General features: G+C 49.4%; 1 protein-coding gene across 2 annotated transcripts; it reads left to right on the top strand.

The window, feature by feature from the left end:
- EDN3 (endothelin 3) lies at positions 1 to 25,350 on the top strand. Of its 2 annotated transcripts, none has more exons than XM_012467560.2 (4): positions 1 to 255; positions 772 to 1,060; positions 20,637 to 20,813; positions 23,690 to 25,350. In XM_012467560.2, the coding sequence occupies exons 1-4, from the start codon at positions 204 to 206 to the stop codon at positions 23,691 to 23,693; spliced, it is 522 nt and encodes a 173-aa protein (XP_012322983.1). In that variant the 5' UTR covers positions 1 to 203; the 3' UTR covers positions 23,694 to 25,350. The 2 variants fall into 2 exon arrangements, with proteins under 2 accessions (XP_012322983.1, XP_012322982.1); XM_012467559.2 differs by having other exon boundaries at positions 23,694 to 25,350.
- The last annotated feature ends 262 nt before the right edge of the window (positions 25,351 to 25,612 follow it).

The following is a 25,612-nucleotide window of genomic DNA, read 5'->3' on the forward strand; positions in this document are numbered from 1 at the left end:
CGCGCAGGGATGGGCAGCGCGCTCTGAAAGTTTGTGACCGCCACAGTCAACTCCTGGCGGGAGCTGGAGACGCAGCGAGCGAGCGGCCGGCCTCGAACCCCCGCGGCTGGAGGGCGAGGCCAGTTGTGCCTGGCCCCAGTGCTCTTTCGCTGCCACAAGCGGCCGTCCTTCTGGCACGGTGCTCCGGCGCCTGATCTGGGTTCATGGAGCCGGGGCTGTGGCTCCTTTTTGGTCTCACCGTGACCTCCGCAGCAGGTAAGTGCGCGGGGCGGGCGCGCCTCTCCTGGCGCGAGTGCACACAAAAGGACCTAGGGCGGGGGATCCAAGGCACCGAGAAGATGTGTGTTTGCAGGGAGCAAACTCTTGCCCGGGCTCTGCACTCCTGAAGACGCCTGGGGGCGGGCTGGGGAGCAGAAGCCGCACGCAACGACTACCCCCACAGGCTCTGGGGGTTGCAGCTCGCTCACGGGCTGGAGACCTGCTGCCTGGGCAGACTTCGTCAATTTTTCATGAAATTGGGGACTTTTCAGAAAGTTGGCGAACTGTTGAGAGGCTGTGCAAAACGCTTGCGAAGTTTTCAACGGGTGCAAAGAGCTTGCAAGCTTTTCACAGAACATGCAGATAGCTTGGAAATTTTTCAGAAACGGCACAGAACTTTGGAAACTTTGCAGACGTTTTGCTTGCTCCACCCTCCTCCTAGGTGTTTGGGGGTGGCGGGTGTTGAGGGGTCTGCACACTCAGCTCAGAAGCCCCTCAATCTGCCTCCTACAGGATTGGTGCCTTGCTCCCAGTCTGGGGATGCTGGCAGGCGCGGAGTGTCCCAGGCCCCCACTGCAGCCAGATCTGAGGGGGACTGTAAAGAGACTGTGGCTGGCCCTGGCGAGGGGACTCTGGCCCCCACAGCTCTGCAGGGTCCAAGTCCTGGAAGCCCTGGGCAGGAGCAGGCTGCCAAGGGGACCCCTGAGCACCACCGATCCAGGCGCTGCACGTGCTTCACCTACAAGGACAGGGAGTGTGTCTACTATTGCCACCTGGACATCATTTGGATCAACACAGCCGGGTAAGTCAGCCTTTCACGGTGAGGAACGTGGCTCCCACGCCCGGCCCACATCTGTGCATTCCCAGGAGGACCTCACTCCACCCCAGCCCTGCTTAGTAAGCCCAGAGCCTGCTCTGGCACAGCCTTTAGCTCTTGCTGGGGCCTCCTGCCAGCCCAGGTCCCTTCTGCATGTCATCCGTATGACCTACATCCCCCCCGAGGGCCTGACCCAAGAGAAACTCAATCCTGAGCTTGATCCTGTGGAAGGGGGAGTCCTCCCTCTGAGTGAAGGGAACTGACCAGGGGGATTAGATACCTGAGAAGTCTCTCTGAGCCTCTTTTCTGAGATAGAGGAAGCCCCGAAAGTTTATCTCATTCCCCAGGGGATAAGGGGGCTCATACCTGCTGCTGACCCCACCAGGATCCAAGGGGTTCAAAATCCCTTGAAAGCATACTGCTTTCCAGGGAGTCTAAGGGCGGTTTTAGCTGAGCCTGATAGAACCTGCGCAGTCCACTTCGGGGGGGAAGTTCCCCAGGGACAGGCTCCTTCCTCCTGGTAGGCCCATTTGGGTGCCAAGGCAGGGTGAATTCCCATCAGCTCGTCCAGGACCTTCCGCAGCTGGCTCTGGTTGCCCACTGCCACGGCCACAGAGGGCCTCCCCTTCGCTCCTGCAGTCCTCAGGAACTCTCTTATCCTAGGACTTAGACTGCACCATCCTGAATTTGCTTGGGGTTTGTCCCGTAGGGAAGTCAGCTTTCTCCTGGGGTCATGTGGAGGGAGTGTAGCTGTGACATGGGGGGGCTTTGGTGACTCCCAGTGTTCAGGGAACCCCTTCTGTAGACACATCATCTTGCAAGCCATACAGAGGGCTTGACCTGGCTTGGGTCACCGACCCCCTGGGATTTGCTTTCCCATCTCTAAGATGTGGGACTTGGACCAGACGCCTCTAAGTTCTGTTCCCTGGGTGTTTGTGGGATCTCTTGGGACTCCAGCTTGCACCCTATTAGGGATTCTTAGCTGGGAACTAAGAGATGGTTGTGAATGCCAACCCCTGGAAGCCTGTAAAGGCAACTCTGCCACTGTGTCCAGAGCCACCATGATTCATGTTCCTCACGGTTCCTTCATCCACAAGCCCAGTACTCTGAGCCCTCGGTGGCAGCTTTCATGCAGCTCACTTACCTACCTTGTGTCGTGGGCACCTCAAAAATGAAGTGCAGAGGAGGGTAGTAAACCTGAGGGGTGGAAAGTCTTTCAGACCTGGGGACAAGACCTCTAATCACATCCAGGATAGGTCTGGAACATTGCCCCATCATGTTAGAAGGGCAGGCAGGGTGGCTTCACATTGAGCCAGCAGGACACTTGCACAGGGTCCCACACTCAGAAGGACTCTGGCTTGGCTTAATGTCCTGCTGTCACTGTCTTGAAATCCTTAATACTTTCTGAACCAAGAGCTGCATATTTGCATTTTCTCCTGCGTTCCACTCTGTAGATGGTTGTGATAGCCAGATTTGCTGGCTGGGCTGCGTTCACCCGCAACAGAGAGGATGGAGGGTGCCTTCTGGTTTCTTTTCCTTTGTGGGGTAGGTAGAAGCCATGCATGTTGGGCCATCATCAATTGTCCCCTGTCCTCAGACAGTGATGGGAGTCACCTTTCCTTATAGCCCCTGCACCTTGGCACCGCCCTTTCTGGTTCTTGTCCCACTGGCATTGTGTTCTGACCAAATTTGCTTCATAGAATGGAAGGCACTGGGCAGTCACCAGGAACTGAGTTCTTGTCTTGGCCAGAATCCCCAGCTGTGACTCTAGAAGGAGAAAGAAGAAAGCTAATGGAATGACAGGCAGGGACCTGGGGTGGTGGGCAGCACAAGAGGATTTGGAGACCATCTCATTCGCTGCCTGTTCCCCAAGCCCTGGAGCACTGGCTGGGGAGGAAGCGATGACTTGAGTCTCACCAACACCCTGCGATCTGTTTGCAATTCTGTCTCACGCACCCCGCAATCTGTTTGAAGTCCTGTCTCATGATTGCGCGTTTGTCCTGAAATGAAGCTGTGGATCTTTGGCTTTTTCCAGGACAACCAACTTGATAACTTCCCCCTAAAGTATGATTTACCTCTTCCCCTCCTTCCTCACCCTGGTTCAATTTAAACACGAAGAAAGAAGGATTAAATCTGGAGTTTGTGCGTCTCCTGAGCTACTTGGGAAACAAAAATGACAATAGCCAGACTTGAGCGTTTTGAAATTAGACAGGCAGAATAATTTTTATGAGGCAGAATTTACCGAATGGCCTCCTTCCTTCCCTCCCTCCCTCCCTCCATCCTTCCCTCCCTCCCTCCCTCCCTCCTTCCCTCCTTCGCTCCTTCCCTCCTTCCCTCCTTCCCTCCCTCCTTTCTTTCTTACCCTCCACACTTCCTCCTGTCCTTCCTCCCTCCCTTCTTCCCCTTCTTCCCTTCCTTCCTGAAACTCTGTAGAAGTGTAGATAGGTCTATTTGCCATCTTTAAAATACCTCAGACAAGACTGCAGCTTGAGAAAATGGGCTGTAGTGACAGGGAACCTGAACCTCGAGGGACTTGGAGGAATCTAAAAAAGTGACTGAACTGAGCAAAAGAGGCACTGGAAGCAGGTGACACAGTCTTTTCTAGCGGTTCTAGAAATGTGACCATTTGGTCACAACCCCACCTCTCGCGGTTCCTGCCTCCTGGCTGTCATGCCCTCTTCGTTAAAGGACTGGCCTTACTCTCCCAGCTGCTCCACCAGCTGTGGTTTCTCCCTGTCCCAGTGGCGGCTGCTTTGGGCACCTGAAGGAGCCTTCATTCTTGTGCCTCCGTCGGGGGTCTTGAACTTTGGGTGATTTTCACCTTTCAGCGTCTTTCCTCCCATGGCCCATCCAGCTGCGTGAAGATAGACTCAACACTCCTGCTTTATCTTTGGTGGAAGTTTCTCTGAGTACGGTCATTTATGCTACATTAGAGGAGCTGAGATGCTGGAGGAGTAACGCCGGGAGTTACTACCGAGACCTGTTCCGCAGCTCCCAAGGAAAGTTAACTGTCTAGTTCAGTCTCAAGAGACTACTTGGTCTCAAGTCTCTTTTGGAAAGAAGGTCAGATTCCTCGCTGTCCCTCCCTCCTTCTTTCTTCCCTGCCTCTGTCCTTCCAGACCCGAGCTTGGTCGCCCTTTTCTGTCAGCACCCAGCATGGCACAGATGCTCAGGAAATGCTGGTTGACTTTTGGCTAAGTCCTGGTGCCTGGGTACTCTGGCTCATTTCTGCTGTTACTGAGCTCCTAAAACTCCAGTGCCTTCTCCCACACAGGAGGCCTCTTCCTCCAGGTGCACGACTGCTCTTCAGGGGACCTGCACATCCCTGGAGATGGGTATGGGCAGGAGAATTCTTCCTGGGGATGTTGCCCATAACTTCTGTGATGTCTTCCAAAAACTCCATGGCCCCAAAGAGGAACCAAATCTATGTTTGGCCTGTCAAGGCTGCTGGGGTCACAGCTCATCAATGGGAGGGTGTGATTTCCATTTGCCTTTCCTGGACTGTGCTAGGTACCCCAACCCCCCAGAGTCCCCAGGCCATCCCACCCATCCCCACAAAAACAGAGTCCCAAATAAGAGAAAAACATATCCCATCCTATTGTCGTGGAAAATTTGCCAAGAATAAGATAGTAAGGGGACAGGTGGTGAACAAGAGGTCCGTGTGCTGATGTCCTTGCACATTGTGGCTGTTCTCTGTGAGCAGACTGAAGAAACAGAATGCTCTACCACGTAGCTTGGGACTGTAGGAGTCAGGGTTCTCCAGCGAGACGGAACCAGTAGGGGGTGTGTGTGTGTCTGTGTGTGTGTGTGTGTGTGTGCAGATTATGCATGTATCAGAAGTACAGTTGCCAAAGGAAATATTTGGTTGCTCTTTGGGGGCCATGGGCTTTTTTTGGAGGATAAGACAGAAGTTATGGGCAATATCTCTCCAGAAATATATGTATATATATGTAGAGAGAGAGAGAGAGATTTTAAGAATTTGGCTTACACGACTAGGGGGACTAGCAGGCCAGAAATCTGCATGTCAGCAGGCTGAAAATTCCCGAGAGAGTTGATGTCCCTTGGGACGTCCCATGGGATCTGCACGACAGCCCCATTAGTTGGAGTTCGAGACCAGCCTGGCCAACATGGTGAAACACCGTCTGTACTAAAAATACAAAAATTAGCCAGGCATGGTGGTGCGTGCCTATAATCCCGGCTATGCAGAATTATTTTCTGTTCGGGAACCTGTCTTTTCTGTGAAGGCCTTCAGCAGATCGGATGAGGCCCACTACATTTCGGAGGGTCAGCTGCTTTGCTCAAAATCTACTGATTTAAATGTTAATCACATGTCAAAAATGGGCACAGTAGCTTAGCCAAGTTGACACCTAAAGTGACCCATAACAGGGATATCAGCTTGAACCACATTTCACAGCGGAGCAGCCCCTCAGAGCCTGGCTGAAGGCTGAAAACCTGTCCATCCAATGGCTGACTGAGCTGTGGGGCACCCAGCAAAGGGCCCCACTGTGTTCCTTCCCACCCCATGAGCTGAGAGGTCCTGCCGTCTGTTCATCCCTCTAATGACATATGAGGGAGGCATTGCGATGCTGGGTGACAACTGTGTTTTCCAAACCAAAATATGACACACGTGGGCTGGCGAGTAGGAATGCAGTTACGAAAAGAACAGGGCAGGATGTTGGAAACCTTGACCTTGGTGGAAAATCTGGGATCTGCAGTCCCCACTTGTGGAGAAGACTCCAGAACCCAGGAGTGCTGCCCTTGAGTCCTGGTCATGACTATCTGTGTGGCCTCGGGCCAGGAGGTGCCCTTGCCTCTCTGTGCCCCTCCGCAGATGCAGACATCAGCCACTCCAGGACAGCGACCTGCCAGGTCTCTCTTAATCCCAACAGTCTGGTCAGCTCCTACCAAGATGCCCAGCCCGGCTTTCCAGGCTGCCCCATAGCAAGCCACACTTAACTTAATCCAGCAGGAATGGCTTTTGTTTTGAGTTCTTTTCTCCTCTAATGTCGTAAAGAGAGAGAAAAAAGAAGAATTAACAAAACATTTAAACTTGTATTTTAATGTATTCTACCGCGAAAGGGCAGCGTCTCAGATTCTGGCTTTCACTTCTGTGTTCTTCAGGAAAGGCATTTTGGCATGGTCTCCAGAAGAGCTATTCCACATTTTAGAACATTCCTATGGAATGGTTGCATCTGGAACCCCAACTTCCTGCACATGCTGAGCCAACTGTGCACCACAATATGGTTTTGGGATCCTGATAAAAGTCACCCTGGGCCAGGCACGGTGGCTCACACCTGTAATCCCAGCACTCTGGGAGGCCGAGGCAGGCGGATCACCTGAAGTCAGGAGTTTGAGAACAGCCTGACCAACATGGTGAAACCCTGTCTGTACTAAAAATACAAAAGTAGCTGGGTGTGGTGGCTGGTGCCTGTAATCCCAGCTACGGGGGAGGTTGAGGCAGGAGAATCGATTGAACCTGGGAGGTAGAGGTTGCAGTGAGTTGAGATCACGCCACTGCACTCCAGCCTGGGTGACAGAGAGAGACTTTGTCTCAAAAAAAAAAAAAAAAGTCACCCTGACCTGTGAGCCACACCTGGCAGTATTGTTGTTGGAGATGTGGCCATTTGAGGCAGAGGGCCACTCTTCTGGCCATTACGGTTTTGGAAATCTGCTACTAATCATGATGCCATGCATGGATGGTGAGGATGTCGACCATGACCGTGACCTCACATCATCTCATGGCATCCGCACGACAGCCCCATTAGTTGGATGCCATTGTCTCTGTAGTTTACAGGAAGAAGCTGAGCCCAGGAGGCTGAGTCACTTGCCCAAGGCTACAGAGTTTGTGAGTAGGGAACTGGGTGGCCAGCCCAGAAGTTCGGCCCTGACGCGTGCCCCGTGAGCCTCCTGCTGAGGGCACGTTCCCAATATGGGCTTCTTAGGTGACTAATATGCCATCCTAGGTGACTCCTGCTTTCATTTATTCAATATGTTTTCCTTGAATGCCTCACCTGGGTCAGCACTGGGTGGGCCTCTGGGATGAAGAATGAATAAAAGACATGGTTCCCCAACCATGACTGATTCAGGGTGGTTTCGTCTTTTTGAGACGGTGTCTTGTGCTGTTGCCCAGGCTGGAGTGCAGTGGTGCAGTCACAGCTCACTGCATCCTTCGCTCCTGGGCTCAGTCATTTCTCCCACCTCAGCCTCCTGAGTAGCTGGAACCACAGATGCATGTCACCACACCTGGCTAATTTTGTAAAAAAAATTTTTTGTAGAGATCGGGTCTTGCTTTATTGTCAGGGCTGGGGTTTCATTGTTTTTGATAGTGATGACTTGTATAGATAATTCTATATAATCATATATTTGCCCTTTTGCAAGATTATTTTTGTAGACATATGTTAACACATGGGCAAAGCTCAAGTCCTTGGTCTATCACATGTCCTAAATTTTATTCTGGAAATGTAGCCTTGGCTTGCACAGAAGGACATGACTCTCCTTTAGCCTACCAGGGCCTTGGTGGTTTCTCTGTGGGTAAGAGGGGCTGGTTGAGTGTGCACTCCAAGCAAACCAGAAGGTCTGTCCCAATGTCAGAGATGCAGGGGCAGAGGGGGCTGAGTCTGGGGGAGAAGGCGAGGGACTCCCAGGCCATGAGCTCTATTCCTGGTGCAGGATTCTTCTTTTCTTGGCTGCTGCTCCATGCCTCCTCCTGTCTTCTTGCTTCTTGGTGTGGTTACGGGATCAGGGCAGACACAGGAGATGGGTCTGCTCAACTCCATCTCTTCTTGAAGATCCAGCTTCAAACTTCGGTTCAGAGACTCCTGGGGTTTAGAGAGAAACAGGGCCTGGGGCCCACTCATCCAAATTGCCACATGGAGGAGAAACAGATCCATTTGTAGGGGTTAAGAGCTCAAATTCTGGGCTCAAATACCTGGGCTGGAATCTGGATCTGCCACTTAGGCTATGTTGCCTCTGAGACCCTCGGTGTCCCCATCTAGAGAGTCGGGGAATAGATAGCACTTTATGAGGAAAGATATTTTCAGGATGACACAAGAAAGTACACAGGGCGTGGTTAGCACAGTGCCTACAGTCTAGTAAACACTCAGCGTCCTGAAGACAGTGGCCACAATAATAACAACACAACCTCCAGCCCGGCAGAAACCCTTCCTGGGCCAGACCCAGTCCTCCTGCCATATCCCATTCTGTGATTGGAGGATGCTGGCTGGTGAGTAGAAAGTCCTTTCCCAAGTGCTGCTGGGGTCCACCTCTTCGGACTGTCTGACTCTGATTTTAGCCCCTGGAGTGCCCCAGAGCAAGCTTGTACACCCTGTCCCCTGCAGGACGGTCTGTTAGCCTCAATTAGCAGAAGGCTTATAGACCCTGGGAGAAGGTGTGGCAGGCTGTCTGCTGTCGCCGATAAGCAGCCTGATAAAGACTCAAAGGTTGCTGGGCTGGGCTGAGATTCAGTCCTGTGCTTTCAGCCCCTCCTTTCTGCTTCCTATCGCTTCCCTCTCCCCTTGGTAAATCATTGGAACTTCTCAGGATTGGGACATGGCGCTCTTTGAGGGCATGGGTCTGGGGCTATGTTGGTGAAATAGGAGGTAGGGGCGGTGACTGGGGTGACTGGGGTGTCAGTTCAGGACAGTAGGAATGATCTGTTTTGTGCCTCTTTGTTAAACACCTATGCTAAGAGCTGCTTGAGGCATCTGCGGCCCTCCTGTCCTTGGTGTGTCCAGCAGAGTAGATATAATGCCTTGTAATTTGCAGCTGAGGACCCCATGGGACCCCAGGGGCCTCATTTCCAACCTCATCCAGCATTGCCCAGGACCTGAAGTGGGTGTCAGCAACCGGGAGTCACCAGGAAGCAATCGAGGAAATCCCACAGACATCCATTTATAAAGCATCATTTCACGATGTGCTTTTGAGACGGCATGTGAAAGAAGAGAGTTTTGGCCAGACTAAAAGGGATCCTGAGCTTGAGGTTCTGACTGATGGTTTCAGGGGTTTTCCCCCTCACGTAACCATTTCTATCTCTTCCTTAGAAAATAGCGCACTTTTGGTACCCGTTTTGGGTTGGAGTGGCATATTTCTTAGAACACGGGGCGGCAAAATACTTCTTTTTTTTTTTTTTTTTTTTTTTGAGGCGGAGTTTCGCTCGTTACCCAGGCTGGAGTGCAATGGCGCGATCTCGGCTCACCGCAACCTCCGCCTCCTGGGTTCAGGCAATTCTCCTGCCTCAGCCTCCTGAGTAGCTGGGATTACAGGCACGCGCCACCATGCCCAGCTAATTTTTTGTATTAGTAGAGACGGGGTTTCACCATGTTGACCAGGACGGTCTCGATCTCTTGACCTCGTGATCCACCCGTCTCGGCCTCCCAAAGTGCTGGGATTACAGGCTTGAGCCACCGCGCCCGGCCAATACTTCTTTAAAATTGGAGGGACTTAGGGCAAAATTTTGCAGTTGGTTGGAAAAGTCGGCCCTATGAGGACTTTTCTGTTGGGGATGCACAGGCAGAAAGCCCCATTTTCTGCCCCAGTGTCAGCATGAGGGGTGAGTGGTCCAGGAATAAAAACAGGCTTGGTGGAATGCAGCTGATCTCCACTTGGGAGACAGAGGGACTTGAGGCTGGAAGGCAGTTTGATTTGTAGCAAGAAAACTTGGTACAAAGAGGTTGTGACTCTTTGTGACCCCGAGGGAGAATTTGGATTTCTGCTAGATGAAAGGGCCATTGCAGTGAGAAACTTGGCCTTAAATCTGAAGGCAGATGAAAGGCGCTGATGTGTCTGGTTATGTTTATTCCTGCAAGAATTTAAAACAAAGGAAGCCAGGAGGCAAACAATGCTTCTGCTTTATAATTCCAGCTCCAAACCTCAGAGAGGGAGCTGCAAAGGGTGACCCTGTCTCCGCCACCGCCCTGAGTTCCAGCGTATAGGAAGTGGGTGGTCTCTGTTTTGCATGAGAAAGTGGCCTGGTCTCCTTCCTTGTCGTATTTCAGTTGAAACAGTGTTCTTCAAAATCAGAAAGGCACACACATATACACGCACTTTTACCCCTTTTGGGATAGAAATTGATTGCACGCAGAAGGAAAATAAATCGCAGAGCATGGCTGAGTGTAGTGGAGGACGGACACATGTGCATGAATTGCTTGTCCAGCATAGCTTTGGGTGCTTCTGAATCCCAGCTCGCCCACCAGGCCTCCCAAGAACAGACCGACAGGACGAAGCATGGGAGGTCTTTCTTCTCTGCCCCACCTCAGAGTGTGAAGGCTAAGAGCTTTGGGAGAACTTGAAGACTTTCACGGGCCTGGAAGCACTGGCCTCCCCTTCTTTTACAGCCTTCTCAGGGCACATGTGGTGGGAGCTCTTAATAAACAGTAACTCAGGAGCAGAACAGTCAGGGAGCCCTGTTCCCTGGCTCAGTAATTTGAAAACCAGAAACAGCTTAGTTTCATATGCATTGATGAGAAAGGTGCCGACAGACATGGCCAATAGCATGACTGGCCTGCTGGTGGACACTTTCACACCACGGCTTGGGGAGTATAAAAAAGCTCTGCTGAGAGTCAGAAGCAACTACATGAGACAGCAGAGGTGCATGTAACTTTTCTGGATTTTTAGAAATCTGATTTCCATGGGTTTCTTGCAGGGCTGAGAATAGACTGGGGTAAATGAGGCGCTCCCTCAGGTACAAACTTTCAGAAGGCACCAAAAACTCAGTAGGAAAAAATGAGTAAAATGTAATGCACTATTTTCAGAAAACCAAAATGAGTGCAAAAAATTCATAATCGACCAAATATTATTTTTAATAAAGGCAGGATCTGGCCCTGAGCTTGCTCCGCTTGCCTCGCCTGCCTCACCCTAATCCCAGCCCTGGCATCTTGTTTGAGGATAAAGCCTGTGTCTCTAACAGAGACTCAGTAGTTTGAGGTAATTGATAAATCTATTGGAGCTTTTACTGGGAAGGAGTCCTGGTCCAGACCCTAAGAGAGTGTTTTTGCATCTCGAGCAAGAAAAAATTGGAGGCGAGTCCACAGAGTAAAGTGAAAGCAAATTTATTAGAGAAGTAAAGAAACAAAAGAATGGCTGCTTCGTAGAGCAGTGGTATGGGCTGCTTGATTGAGTCTACTGCAGTTATTTCCTGATCATATGCTAAACGAGGGGTGTATTATTCATGAATTCCTGGAACTGATGTTTCCCCCTTTCTGGACCATAAAGGGTAACTTCCTGATGTTGCCATGACATTTGTAAACTGTCTTGGCACTGGTGGGCGTGTCTTTTAGCAGCTAATGCATTATAATTAGCATATAGTGAGCCGTGAGGACAACCAGAGGTCACTTTGGCCGCCATCTTGGTTTTGGTGGATTTTGGCCATCTTTTTTTTTTTCTTTTCTTTTAACCACATCCTGTTAATTAGTGGGAGTCTTTGTGACTAGTGTCTTGTGTGGACATCCTGTCTTATCCAGTGACTAAGAATGCCTCACCTTCTGGCAATGCAGCCCAGTAGGTCTCAGCCTCATATTACCCAGCCCGCATTCAAGATGGAGTTGCTCTGGTTCCAACACCTCTGACAGAGCTACCGAAAGGGCATTATGCAAGGACATAGACAGTTAGGTTAGGTGGAGCATGAGAGCATCTCTACTGCCATTGTGATGGTGAGCATAAGTCTTGTTCATGAATATCTTTTCCATCCTTAACCTGGTATCTCCTGAAAATTAGCAAGGGTGTCTTTTGCTTTCTTTAGATTATTCAAAGGTGTGTATGATGGTGTTGGCATTTTTTTAAATCCCTCTGCAGATACATCCATCCTTACAAAAATACTTGCTCCCTGTTTCCCCTCTTCTCTTTCCACTGCTGGGAACTACTTTGAGCCCTGTCTGTCTGCAGCTTTGCATAAAGTTATAATGAGGCTGGGCCAGGCAGCTACGGATTTCTCATGCCTACTTCAGCCTGGAATTCACCAGAGTCACTGGGGGCTGGGGAGAGAAACTCTAGCCTAACTCATTTGATGCATTTGGGTTGTACCAGATGGAGGGAAACCTGCTAATCTGTAGGATTCCATAGATGGCTTCATTCCCCATGCTTTGGAGGAGTTTCTTTCTCTAATTTTTCTTTTTCAGCCATCAGTCTTGAGAATCACACACCATATAACAAAAACAGAGGTATTTTTCTGTTGTTCTCCTTTCCTTTGACCCCCTAATGCTTCCTCCAAATATCCTTAAGTGTATGAGTACCTGTGTTAGGGGAGGAATAGGTCTATGGTCCAATGAGCTGATGGTCTGATAAATTCTGTGACTTTGAGATTATTTTAAAACTCAGCCTTATGATAATAGGCCATGGAAGAATGTGCAATGGTGAAGAACACGAGGAGCAACTCAAGATCAGAAAATGTCTTCTGCCTCCGCTTCCACCTGTGGAGCACAGACATTTCACAGTGTGCACACCTGGGGGAAAGGACTCCAGCCACCTTAATAGTTTGGGTGAAGGCTTTCTAAATGCAGTCGATGAGATCCTGGGAACCACTTATCTTGGGTGGGGTGGGGAACCCCACTTTGAGTTGTGATGTTAGTGTTGGGGCAAACGTCTAAGGCCTTCTGCAGTAACTGAGCTTTTTGAGGATGTTCAAGGGATGGTGAGGGCCTTTGACAATCTCTGAGTGGAGTTTGGAGCCAGAGGGACCCTGTAGAGACCCAGCCAGCCCTTTTGTTTCTCAAAACCAGAGGAAAGGTGCCCACATTTCCTGTGGGTCATTGGGCCTAGAAGCCTGGGTCTGTCAGCCTAGTAAAGCCTCTGTTTTACTTCTGCTACCTTAGCCATCTATGCAGCCTGGTTTGTCTACCACGGTGCTGATGTGGCCTGCAGGAGTTATTGGCAAGACATAATTCTTCCACTTCAAGTAATCTAGAGGCCACAAGTAATCTAGAAGGTTTTCTAGGAAAACTCCTTAAAGACTGGCTGAGTAAGGACAAAATAAGTGGAGATCCATTGAGTCAGCCAAGAATGTCATATGTTTGGGACACTGGGTAGGACCGGGAAGTGACGGCTTATGTGGACCTCATTCATTCATTCATTTAACAGATATTTGTTGTTGAGATATTGAGACCTGATTGAGCACCTATTTTGAGCCAGCCATGGTGTCAGCTGCCCTGGACAGAGAGGTGAATAGGGGAGACACAACCAGTGGAGCTGGCTGGACAAGGTCCTGCTGTTGCTGAGCCAGGGGCTTGTGCCTGGGCCAGACCCCATCTTTTAAATGAAATGAAGGTACTGGCCCTCTTTCTTAGGTTTGATTGGTAGGGGCCAGTGCTCAATATTCTGTTTGAAAATGTGTGTGATACTGTTAAAATTCTCAAACAGTCAAGTCCTGGATAATCCCAAAGGATTTTTGAGGGGAAAGGAGAAGGATAGAGCATATTTTTTAAAAAGGCAACAATTAACCCACAGCACATTGCTCACTGCTTTTGACATTTCCAAATACTATAAAATCATGGGCTCTTTCTGAGGGCTGCAGGAGATGGACTTCCCACCTTGTGGGGTGGTGGGATGAATGGTCTGCCTTGGGTCCTCCCAACTTGAAGCCGTGAGAATTTTCTGCAGCAGAAGTAAAGCTATGAATTGCCGGTTCACTGTTCCAGTGCTTAGGAAGCATAAGGTTTGTATAATAGTCTTTAGAACCAGAAAGTGCCTGTGTGTGTTCTCTGCTTGTATAATGAGGTCACTGAGGAGCTATGTTTCCTGGCCTGTTTTCTTTCCTGGAGGTTGGAAGAGCACCCCATGGGCTGTCTGGCATAAGGCCTGGCCCACAGCAGACTTTCATAAGCATTTGATAAGTGGGCAAGGAATAAGTTCAGTAGAGAACAAAACTTCTGAGGTGGTCAAATGAGTGTTGGGGGTGGGCTCTGAGCCTCCCGGGAAGGAAGGGATAGCATGCCTGCCTCCACCTGCTGAAGGACAGACACTGGGGATACCTGGGGGAAAGGAGGGGCATGTCATGCTTCCACCTGCGGAGGACAGACATTTCACAGTGTGCACACCTGGGGGAAAGGACTACAACCAGCTTAGTGTGCTGGGTTTGCCCTGATTCTGAACATGCTCTTGTGTGTTGTGGCGGTGAAGAAAATTATTTTTTTGTCCTCAACAGCTGGAGAGACTACAAGCCTTCCTCTTACACTCAAGAGACCGTGGTTGCCATGTCATGAAAGTGAGGCTCAGGGTCAGCCAGAGTTCACTGGTCACAAGCAACAGAAACCTAGTCTAGCTGGCAAAGCGCAGGAGGACTTCATTGGAAGGATGCAGGATAGCTCACAGACTGGAGGCAAAAAGAAGCCCTAGGCTCTGAAAGGAGAGGTGCCAGGTTAGGACTGGGGGCCTGAGGGTGCGCCAAGTGGATAAGGTGGGGCAGGGCCCTTGGCAAACCACAGCTTTAGAGTGTTTTCTGATCTTGAGTTGCTCCTCTCAGGAGTCTTGGGAGAGAAGGGGTCCGACTGGCCCAGTTTAGGTCTCCTGACCAGTCCTCAGGCAGAGGAGGGTGAGGCCTGGCGATTGACTGTCCCCCAGGGACCTCACACAATGTGAGGGGGATAATGCTCCAAAGAGAAGATGGCAGACTGGATCCTAGGAGACAAAAATAACCAATGCTGGCCTCGCGCTCCAGAGAACTGCCTGCTTCTCAGTCCGTGGAGCGCAGGTGCCGCTGTTCCTGGTCCGATCTCTCCCCTTCGTCTCCAAGTGTTGGTTGTTCATGCGTAGCAGCATCCGCTGGATGTTCGCTGAAGTGAAGGGTCGCTTTCGTGAGCCTTTGAATAGTCAGCCACTTCCACACCGGAGACCGTACATGTGGGTATGCTGCTGGAGGGCATTCTGTTTTCTAAGCGTATTTGGATTAATCTTCCTACTTCACTCTGTCTTACTCATTAGAGCCACGTTCAAACTGGTTCAGATTACAGAGAATAAATGAAGGTGATTGACACTTTCCTCCCTGCCAAGGCAGACATTTCTAAGCTTGGGAGAGTTGATGAGTGGTGCCTTCTAGGGAATGTAATAAAATCTGAAATTGAGCTGCAGTTAGAAAGCATGCGAGGGTCTAAAAGTTGCTTCTCCAGGGAATGGCAGGAGGTGGTATCCAATGACTGCTGGTGCCTGGCAGCTGGGGGCTGCCTCCTGACTGTCTGCCAGTGGGAAACAGTTGTTTCTCCCCCTCTTGGCCACAGGACAAGTCACAGAGCCACGTCTTCTGTGCAGTATGTCCCTTAGGCTGAAAGACAATATTGCCTCTGCCTTCCCAGTTCAGAAGGAAAAATTCGAACCAAGGAAGTAGATCATCAACTTGACATGTATCCTAAGTGTGACATGAACACATTCTGTTTGTCGGAGAGACACTCAAGCGACCAGCTGGGCTATTTAAATGAAAACAACAACACCTCTATTTGTAAAGGGGAAAATAGTGTCAGGTACTAATTTTGTTCATGTGTCATCTGACCTATCTGTCTTCGCTTTATGGAATAAGCCACTAGACTAGGAGTTGTAAACTCAGATGCTCCTGAGGGCCAGACACACAAAAAAGATGAGTGAAGGGGGCCAGGTATAAAATTACTGAAAATGGTGGGCACTGGGGCAGAATGGAGGGCTTACGCCCAGTCTCTGGCATCACTACTCGGCTGCCATGCTGGAATATGAGGTTGGTATAAGCACAACTTCCAGCTCTTCAAGAAAAGCTGGAAATTGGGATGTTTATGTGAAATTTCCGGATTTAACAAAAAACACTATTGACAGAAAAAACCTGACAAAAATGCCAATTTGCTAACCTCGGTACTGGATTAAAACTGTGTGTGTTCAGGGCCCTGCCCCTTTTCTGCCTTTTTATAAGTTTCACCCAGAGTTTAGTCCAGCACCTGCATGTTGAAAAGCAGTTAGCAAATATTTGTTGAATGCTACTCAGTTGTGGGGGCTGGAATGAAAACTGCGTTTTCAATAGGGAATGACAGTTTGACAAGCTTTCCTAAGAATTTAGAATCTGGCCAGTGAAGCTCCTTTTGCTGTTTCTTGACTGGCCTTTGAGAATATCTGTGTCTCTTCTTTAAATTTCAGATATAGAGGCCAGTTTCCTGATCAGAAAGATGGAGATTGTTAATTCATTTATGAAAAGGCAACACAGAACTTAAAAACAGAATCTTTAAAACAAAAGTCAGCTTTCCTTATTTAAAAACTTCTTGTAGAGTGAAATAAGATGTTTTCAGTGTGGTATTGCAAATGAAGAATGAATATGGGAGATTTGGGAATTTAATATTTCATAACACTTATACATGATTTTTGGGAAAACCTGACAAATAAGAAACATTTCACAAATAAGACTCTGATGCCACTACGCCAATCAAATAATGAATGTTCTGAATACATAAGTTGAGTGGTAATTTATTATACTAACACACACACCACCAGAGATTGCAAATGTAGGTGTGCTGGAGGGTATTTTGTTTTCCCTAAGGGTATTTGGATTAATCTTCTCACCTGCTTTTTTGCATGGAGCCCGTGCATGGAGTGTTTATAACTGGGACAGTAGCAGATGGAAGAACTGCCTACTTGTATAAAGGATTGCATTCTGAAGACGCCATTGTGTTATAGGACAGCAGGCCACAACCACTGGTCAGGGCATGCTGGTCAAAGGCTCTCTGCCAATTGAACTTCACATCCACGGTCCACCATTAGGTCTTCCCTATTCACTCTTCAGTAAGCAGCCAGTGAGGAAGCAGGACACAAATGAGATGTAAATGCTCATTAGATATGGGTATAAGTGCTCGTGAGCTGGTAATCTGCCCGCAGACCTTGGTAAGAAGGTGGTGTCAAAGGAGGGAACTTGTGGCCTTGGGCTTTTTATTACCCTTCTTTATTGCTAAGGCAAACATCTCAAATGCAGGCTTAGTAGATGGGACTTTTCTGATACAATTCACTTGACCTCCCAGATCAAATAAATAACAGCAGTAGCTACTGTTTGCTTACAGCTGACTCTCTGCTAGATATTTTCCATGTAGTATCTCCTTTGCTTTGTCCAACCACCCTTTTGTCAACCAGGAAGTTGCTGAGAGGGCAAAGTGATCATCATATAACGTAAGAGCAGTATTAGCAGGTCATGTGTCCTGTGTGTACCTTGCACATACCTGTACCTACTGGCCTTTTTTCCTTTTCCTGTTTCCATAGTCCAACAGCATATAACTCCTGAAGGCATGGACACATAGGGATATGCCTTTCTGTGTCTCTGTGACACTTACATTGTTACTATGTATATAGTGGATGTTTAAAAATGTTGGAGATTCTTTGCAATGATTTTTGTGGTTACTGAACTCCTTAGGGTGAAAAGAATCCAGTCTGGCCAGACTAGAATGATCTCAGCATGAACTAGCAATTGCTCAGTCAATAGTCTATTTGCCTGGCCTTGTGTGCAGCCCATGGTGGGTAAAAAAGAAATAAAAGACTTGCCCTCTCCTTTTGGGGATCTGGTAATCTGCCTTTAGACATGGGTAAGAAACACCCCAACCATGGGCTCTGTGGGTTAGAGGACTGCCTCTGATGCCACTCTGGCCATGCCTCCCACCCCAATGCAAGAGTCTGTGGGACTCAAAGCCACGTGTACCCTCTTCAAGACCATGTTCTGGGTATTCAGGGGCTGAAATTCCCTACTCACTCATCCCCAAGACCACTTCCAGGGCCTGCACAGGTATCCTCCAGGGCCTGACACTTGGGCATGAGCAGGGTTCCAGGTACCTATCCCCAGGCCTGCAGGTGACAGCTGCTTACAGGATGTGGTGGGGAGGAGCTTGGAGGAAGCAGCCTGGGCATCCACAGGGAATGGCTGAAGGCAGGTTGGTGTTGGATGGAGCAGGGTAGCGGAGAAAGCACTGGATCTCCACCACATTCCGATATGGAATGGCCAGGTGCCCAGGACTCTAAATTCAAGGTTGGATCTGCAAGGCATTTGGAAGCCACATTTGTCCAGATAGGGGGCATAACACTTTTTCGTTTAAGAGCTTATCAAGTTGATTGAAACCTCCCTGTGGGAGGTGGGTCTCCATTGTGAACTCTTGTTCCAGACTCTACAGTGTCAGGGGCAGGCCCTGCTGGGCCATCAGCTTTCCTCATACCCACACAGGTCAGCCAGCAGAGTACATGCCCAGAAGGCCCAAGGCTTGGTGGAGGGGTTTCTGTGCCTCAAGGCCGTTGGGGAGAGGACGGGAGAGGGCCCTGCATCTCTAAACTTTCTCTGAAATCACCAGGGCTCATTTGCATACCACCACTTTGCTCTTGGTGGCTGGGGAAGTGCTAAACCTACCTCTATTAACAAATACCACATTGCCTTGTTTCCTTCCTTACGTAAAACACTTTAGAGTGCTTTTGCTCAAGTTGAGTGGCTCTACATGTGCAAATGCATAATCAGCTGACAGCAATTTCAAAATTGCAGATCTCGCTGCTGATGGAAAAATGGGAGCGTTGTTATTCCTTGCGTGTAATTTTCACCAAGAAATGGGGGGCTGAATTTGATGTCAACACTTAGAAATTTAATGTGGCCCTATTACTGGAAAAGTATAACTTTAGCCAAACCCTGCCTTAAAACAATGTCTACATTGTCTTGCTGCACCCCTCATGCCCATTTCCCATTCTTGAGAAAAAATGGGCTTGAAAGAGGGTTCAGCTCAGTACAGGGCTGGATCCTGCCCTCCGTCTCCGTTTCCTGGGCACAGACGGCTCATCAGCGGAGCCTGCCTCTGCCTGGAGGGAACCCATCACCTCTGTTTCTTGAGGAAATTCGGTGGGAAGGAGTTAAGGGGGAGAACAAAAATGGAAGAATAGGGTGGGGGCAGTTTTGGGCTCTTGTGTCCAACCCAGCTAGGAGATGGGGGCAGTGGGGGGTTCCTTCCAAGCATTGGGTCACTGTGGGGCACCCTTGCCCAATTTGCCCTCACTGCCTCAAAAAGGCTTCATGGCTTGTATTTCAAATGAAAAGAAATTCAATTTGATTTGATTTTAAAAATGCAGAGTGTGGCTGGGAGTGGTGGCTCATGCCTGTAATCCCAGCACTTTGGGAGGCTGAGGTGGGCGGATCATAAGGTTAGAAGATGGAGGCCATCCTCGCTAATACGGTGAAACCCTGTCTCTACTAAAAATACAAAAAAAAAAAAAAAAAAAGCCAGGCATGGTGGCATGCACCTGTAATCCCAGCTACTGGGGAGGCTGAGGCAGGAGAATTGCTTGAACCCGGGAGGCAGAGGTTGCAGTGAGCCGAGATCGCACCATTGCACTGCAGCCTAGGTGACAGAGCGAGACTCCGTCTAAAAAAGAAAAAAGGGGATATCAGGACTCCCTTTGAGATGGATAATTGGTGTTACTCTGTGGGGTTAATAGAAACCAAGGTGGTTACTCTTTGGGGACTAGCAGAAAAACCAAGGCTTATTGGGAAAGTGGAATTGGCCACATATGTTTCCTCTAGCTATTAGTAATTTGTCCCTCAAATCAAGTCCAATAAAACTAATGAGTTAAGCATCTGCTTTTGACTTCTTCCCACTGAACTGCCTGGCAGGTACCTCCTTTTTCTCTGGGGAGCAATGGTTTGGAGGCACACACTTGTTAAAACCAGGTTTCACGGGTTTGCTCTGAGCCACGCCATCACACTCCTCCAGCCGAAGCCAACCATGAACAAAACTGGTCAACGGTTTCAAGACTTCTTTATAGTGCGGCTCGTCTTGAGGCTGGCTCCCCCTTCAGCTGCACGGCTGGGGCTCTCGCCCGCCTCTCAGAGGGCATGCAGTGCTCCTTCTGATGTTTGTGTCTTTGAGGAAGCAACTTGCAGAGGCCAGGGTGCATCTCTGATGGCTGTATCCTCATTAGCACAGACTGCAAGCCCTGTTGTGCACACAGAAGAAACCCAGTTCAAGACCCAGGGATGGCCTCGGGCTGCGGGGTAGGCAGGTGGTCTGCTTAGGGCGAAGACCCAGACCAGCATGTAGGTTGTCCCAAATGCCCTTGGCACAGGAAGAAAAACCTCTGGACAGGGTGCTATAATTGTTTTTAATTATTTCTTGGCTTTCCATGGGGGTGAGGTGGAGGCCCAGGTGGTACTTCCAGAGCCAAGGAGCAAAACCTGCCCTGGAGGGGCTACGCCAGCCATGGTTTGGTCTCGAAGAGACTGAAAGCCCACCTCTGTGCACAGAGTGCTGAGCCCCAGGGTGTTCAGGTCACACCTGCAGCCGGTGCCTTCGATGAGGCTGAGGGCCTTGAAAGGGCGGGCACACATGCCCAGGCACCTGCTGAGCTCCGAGAAGGCTGGCTGCTGCCCAGATAACCAGACCCTCCATGTCCTTCCATGCCCTCAGTCCCAACTCTCTTCCTGGGGGTTGTGGGGAGCAGAGGGTGCACGGTTCCCTCCAGAACCTTCCTAAGACCCAGAACTGTAGCAGGGAGGGCATGAACACCAGTTTCTGAGACCTTCTCAGCCAGGTGGCAGTTCTCACTCCACACCCTTGGGGGCCCCTGAGTAGGGAGGCCTGGGCATGCTCACCTAACATTACCCTTTGCTTTGCAGACGGACTGTGCCCTATGGACTGTCCAACCACAGAGGAAGCTTCCGGGGCAAGAGGTCTGCGGGGCTGCTTCCGGGGAGCCTGCCGCTCTCACAGCGGCCGCACTTGCGCTGCGCTTGTGCGGGGAAATATGACAAGGCCTGCCTGCACTTTTGCACCCAAACTCTGGACATCAGCAGGTATGACACCTCCTCTAGTTTCACTCATTTGCAGACGTGAATCAACCCTTGACATGGCCAGGCCAGGGGCTTCTAGAAGGAGCGTGTAGGATGGTTCAGTTATAGCCTGACCACTGTCATCCTATGGGCCAGAGAAAGGAGGTGCTGAGCCCAGAAAAGACCCAGGTCCTCAGCATCAGGAGGGCGGGAGGCGCAGTGTCCCCACCCACTCGCTGCCTCTCGGAGCAGAGGCTTCACCGTGGCCGTGGCTGAGTCTGCTCTCCAGACATATTGCTTTTCTGGCCTGCACAGCACACTGTGAAAATCTGAATAAGTTGCCAACACTTAAAAGATGGAAGAATTAACCCCCGCCGAATACATATTTTTAGCCTTTTTGAAAACAGCACATGATAAGAGCGCAAAAGGTTTATTGGGGGAAAAAAACCCAGCACGTAGGACCATCTGGCCTCAGAGCACCCCTATCGCTTTGGCCACTATTGGCTGGAACTGAGTGGGGGCATCTCACGTTTGAGTAGGACGTGTAATATCCATTTACCTGTGTTACGCATTTATCTTACTTTGTCGCCCTTGGAGGCCCCCAAGTTTGGGACCCTGTGGTCTGTCCTGGCTGCTTTAGGGAGGCTTGTCGATCATGTTGAATGGAACCAACAAGCAGACTCCATGTTTGAGCCAGCAGCTTTGAGCTGGTATTCACTGAACAGGTGTTCCTGTTAAAGCTTCTTACTCCTCTCTTTCTTAACTTTGGGCCAAGATTCATGAACGCAGCCAGGCAGAGCAGCCCTTTCAAAACCCTTCCTGGAGCAGGCGTAGGTGAGCTGCCCTGATGCGTACAAAAGAGACATAGACAGGGGTGGGCTCCCAACAAGGCAGACACCATAGCACACAGGACCCCAGGGTCTGCAGCCTGCGAAACCCAGTGTGAACTGCGTGCTTTTTTCCTCCTTCTGGGCTTTTAAACATCCGATGAATAACCGAGTGGTGAGTATATTCTGTACTTTGGTAGAAATCCACCCACCGAGCGCTCAGCCTTCAGAAACTGTGCCTGAGACGCAGTCCTTGGGGAATGCACTAATGTACTCGTTGGTGGAGAATAGGAAGTCATAATTTGACACTGAAAAACCAGCCACATGAAAAGGCAGGTTGATGCATTAAAACCAGCTCTCTCCCCACAGTAATTCAAGGACAGCAGAAAAAACAGACAAAGAAGAGGAAGGGAAGGTGAGAGGTGCCAACAGAGGCCTGTGTCAAAGGAGGCGAAGGTGTCACGTGTCATTCCTTCTGGGGGGGAGGGTGTTTTGAGGGGGTGGCATCTGGTCTAGTCCGGTGGGGACCCCAGATCTCATGGGGTGCTGCACCCACAGGCAATGGTGCCTTTGGTGGGCCATCTCTGGGGGCAGAGCAGGCTGAAGCTGTGGATGATCGTGGTCACTTGCCTGGCCCTGGCCACTCTACTCTGTGTCCTGGGAACCAGCCCTTGCATCCCTCGTAGCTCTGGGCAGTGACATCCTGCTTGGATTTCACCTGGCTTGGAGAAAGCTGGCCTACCACTGCTCTCAGAGGCCCCACAGGCTGCTCTACCCAGGCTCACGCTTTGCCTCTGCTTCCTTAGCAACATGTGGTCTTTCTCCTCAAAAAAAATCATTTCTTCTTTTCAGCAGCTGGTTCTGGACAGAGGTGAATCACAGCAGCTTGGCAGCAGGCCCCTGGTTCTCCAATTCATTTTATCATTTTTTTTAACCCACTTGTCTTTTTCGTATGAGAGATCCTGAGGGTTTCCTGCAACCAGACTGGTTTTCTTTGTCATTCCATCAATCAGAAGTCGTTATTAATGACTCAGCGGCACATCTGCAATGGGATGGGAATTTATGTTCATAATAACGGCCTGGAGGTGGCTTGGGTTTCTACAGGGACTGATCAAGGGAAGATGAAACCATGCTCAGTATACAGGAGGCTTTCCAAATTGGTGGCAGATCGCTTCCAGTCTAGTCCAGAGAGGGATCTGTCAGCATCCATAATAAAGATGCAGCGGGAGGAGGAGGGCCGAGGTGGCAGAGACAGAGCCCGGGAGAGCGTGAGTCAGACCCAGATGGTCCCACTTTGCCTCTTCATTCTTTTTCCTCTTTTTCTCTTCCTCACCCCAAACCAAAGCTCCTCTCAGTGAGGGCAGGATGTAATTAAACCCATCCATCCATTGCATCATTTATTCATTCACTTATGCATTCGTTCAGCAGAGACTTGTTGGGCACCTGCTAGGGGCTGGGCACCATTCTGGATGTTAGGGACACAGCAGGAACAAGGCACAGGATCTTTTTTATGGAGCTCAACTAGTAGGGGATGCAGACAGCAAACAAGTATATACAATAGAAAGTGAGATTGCAAAGGATAACAGAAAGGCACGGCAGGGGTAGGCAGTGTGGGGTGGTTGTAATTCGAGATGGGGTTGATGTGGCCTCGTCTTGAAAAGTGTTCTTCCAGGTCTCTATGACTCATGTAAAGCTCTTGTAAGAAGCTTTACTTGGGAAGAAAAAGGCTTTTATGAAGCCAATGTTCTTGCTTTCCTACAAGATTCAAGTTAGTAATTCCTAGACTCTTATTCTCAGAGTGGAAGCTGCCGCCATCCTTAGCTTGTGATAATCAAAGATGGGGCCAGGCTGCGGGAGGGCTCCTAGCAGCCGTGTCTGCTGCTGTTATTCTTTTCACGCCTTTCCAGTCTGGTGGTAGGCTCGGGAATTGCTGAGAAGCACTGGTAAGAGGGTACGTACAGTTCCAGTCAGGGAACAGGCTGGAGAGGCAGTGGGAAGACGTTCCATTTTCAGTTTCACAGAGCTACACTTTCATAACATACCTTCTTTTTTCTTTTGCCCCCTTTCCTCAAGATAGGTTGAAGTCAAGGACAGACAAAGCAAGCAGGCTTTAGACCTCCACCATCCAAAGCTCGTGCCCAGCAGTGGACTCACCCTCGCTCCGCCTACCTGCCCCCACTGCCTCTTTCAGCAAGGAGCCCCTTAGGAGGACAGGCCTGCAGCATCCTGGTCTCGAGAGGCTTCTCTCATTGCTCGCACACAGTTCAGATTTCCACCTCTTTGTGGACAAGAAGTGAATTTGCCTAGGGCAGGAAACCCACCCAAAGAGTCTCCACTTAACAATACCCCCCTACTACAAGAATGCGCAAATCCAAATGACCCCAGTTTTCCTAATGGGTAAAATGATCCCAGATGTGCTCCAGACCATGACGCCCGCGGCTCCGGTTTCATGCAGGAAATTGTGTTTGAGAGGTTTGGCAAGTTGGAAAGCCACTTACTGGCTTTTGACATGACTTCTCTTGGAGAATAAGTGGACTCCAAAGCTAACTCTCTGCAAATGTAAACATGTGTCCATCTTGTAACAAATGCGAAATGCCCATGCAGCAGGAGCATGTGACTTTCACATCCTGAAAGTCAGACCTAGAATAGGCTGCATGGCGTAAGTCAGTGAGGGACACGAGGCGTTGGCTTTAGACACGGATCATAGCTGTACGGGAGTTTATGAATTTGAAGCTTATGGGATTTAGGCAGAGAAATTTTCAGCTGTGCTTGATACCCACCAAAAGAATGCGTCTCGAAAGAAGGAAGGAAGAAGGAAAAAGGAACCTTGATGTTTGTGACAAGAAAAGGAGAGTATTGGCAACACGGAGCTCGTTCTTGCTCAGTGACTGACCCTCTGTGTTCTTTGTGGACACCAGGCCAATACACAATGGAGTTCCCAGGCCTTCTTTGCAGGAAGCCGACGGGAAAGACAGCCCCAGCTCAAGGCTATTAGGTTGAATATTTGCTTTCATGAATAAATGTGGATCTTTGGGGAATGGCTTCAAAATAAGCCATGAACACAAATTCTTTGTAAATTATGTAAATTCCTATTTATCTATATAATTGGCAACAACTGGGAATTGTATCGCCTGACAGTTCAAAATCTCTTTCAGCTGCACTCTTCCCGCCAAGCTGAGCTTATTACTGTGAGTGTGGAAATGTGACTCTGCCATGTGAAGTCGCCTGCGCAGGGGAGAGGTCGCCCATCTCCCCACCCAGCTGCAGAGATAAGAACCAGCATTTGAGTGGGTGTCCAGGGCCCCGTATGGAGACATTTAAGATGGTGTATGACAGAGCATTGGCCTTGACCAAATTAAATTCTCTGTGTGTATTTCATAAGTTATTACAGGTATAAAAGTGATGACCTATCATGAGGAAATGAAAGTCGCTGATTTGCTGGTAGGATTTTGTACAGTTTAGAGAAGCAATTATTTATTTTGAAACTGTTCTCCAACTCCTTCATGTGGATCTGTTCAAAGTAGTCACTGTATATACCTATAGACAGGTAGATAGGTAGGTAGGTTTTAAATTGCATTCTGAATCCAAACTCATATTCGTTAGAGCTTAAATTACATTTTTAAAGTGCATATGCGCTGTTTGGCACCGTGGCAAGATGGCATCTCAGAGAAACCCATTCATTGCTCGAACACTCAGAAAATACTGTCAAAAGCATAATAAAAAATCTAAAAGTTTGCTCTGATTTGTGGGTATTTCCCTCACCATCTTTATATGCATGGTTGCGCATCAACTTTTCATGGACCTCTGGAGAGGACAGGAAGGAGTCGTGTTTTGGGAAGCAGAATCCATCTAAAGTCAATTATGGAGCTAGATGAGGGGCTGCCTGAATATTAAGGAAGAAGTGGGGTTTGGGACCATTCCAAGAACATAAAACATTCACAGCAGAAAGGGAGAGAGAAACCTGGGGAGAGAGCTGGGTTTTCCCCCAGCACCCTC

The sequence above is a fragment of the Aotus nancymaae genome, unplaced genomic scaffold (genome assembly GCF_030222135.1).
Source record: "Aotus nancymaae isolate 86718 unplaced genomic scaffold, 86718_ANA_hifiasm-v0.15.2.pri h1tg000029l, whole genome shotgun sequence".
Taxonomy (NCBI): domain Eukaryota; kingdom Metazoa; phylum Chordata; class Mammalia; order Primates; family Aotidae; genus Aotus; species Aotus nancymaae.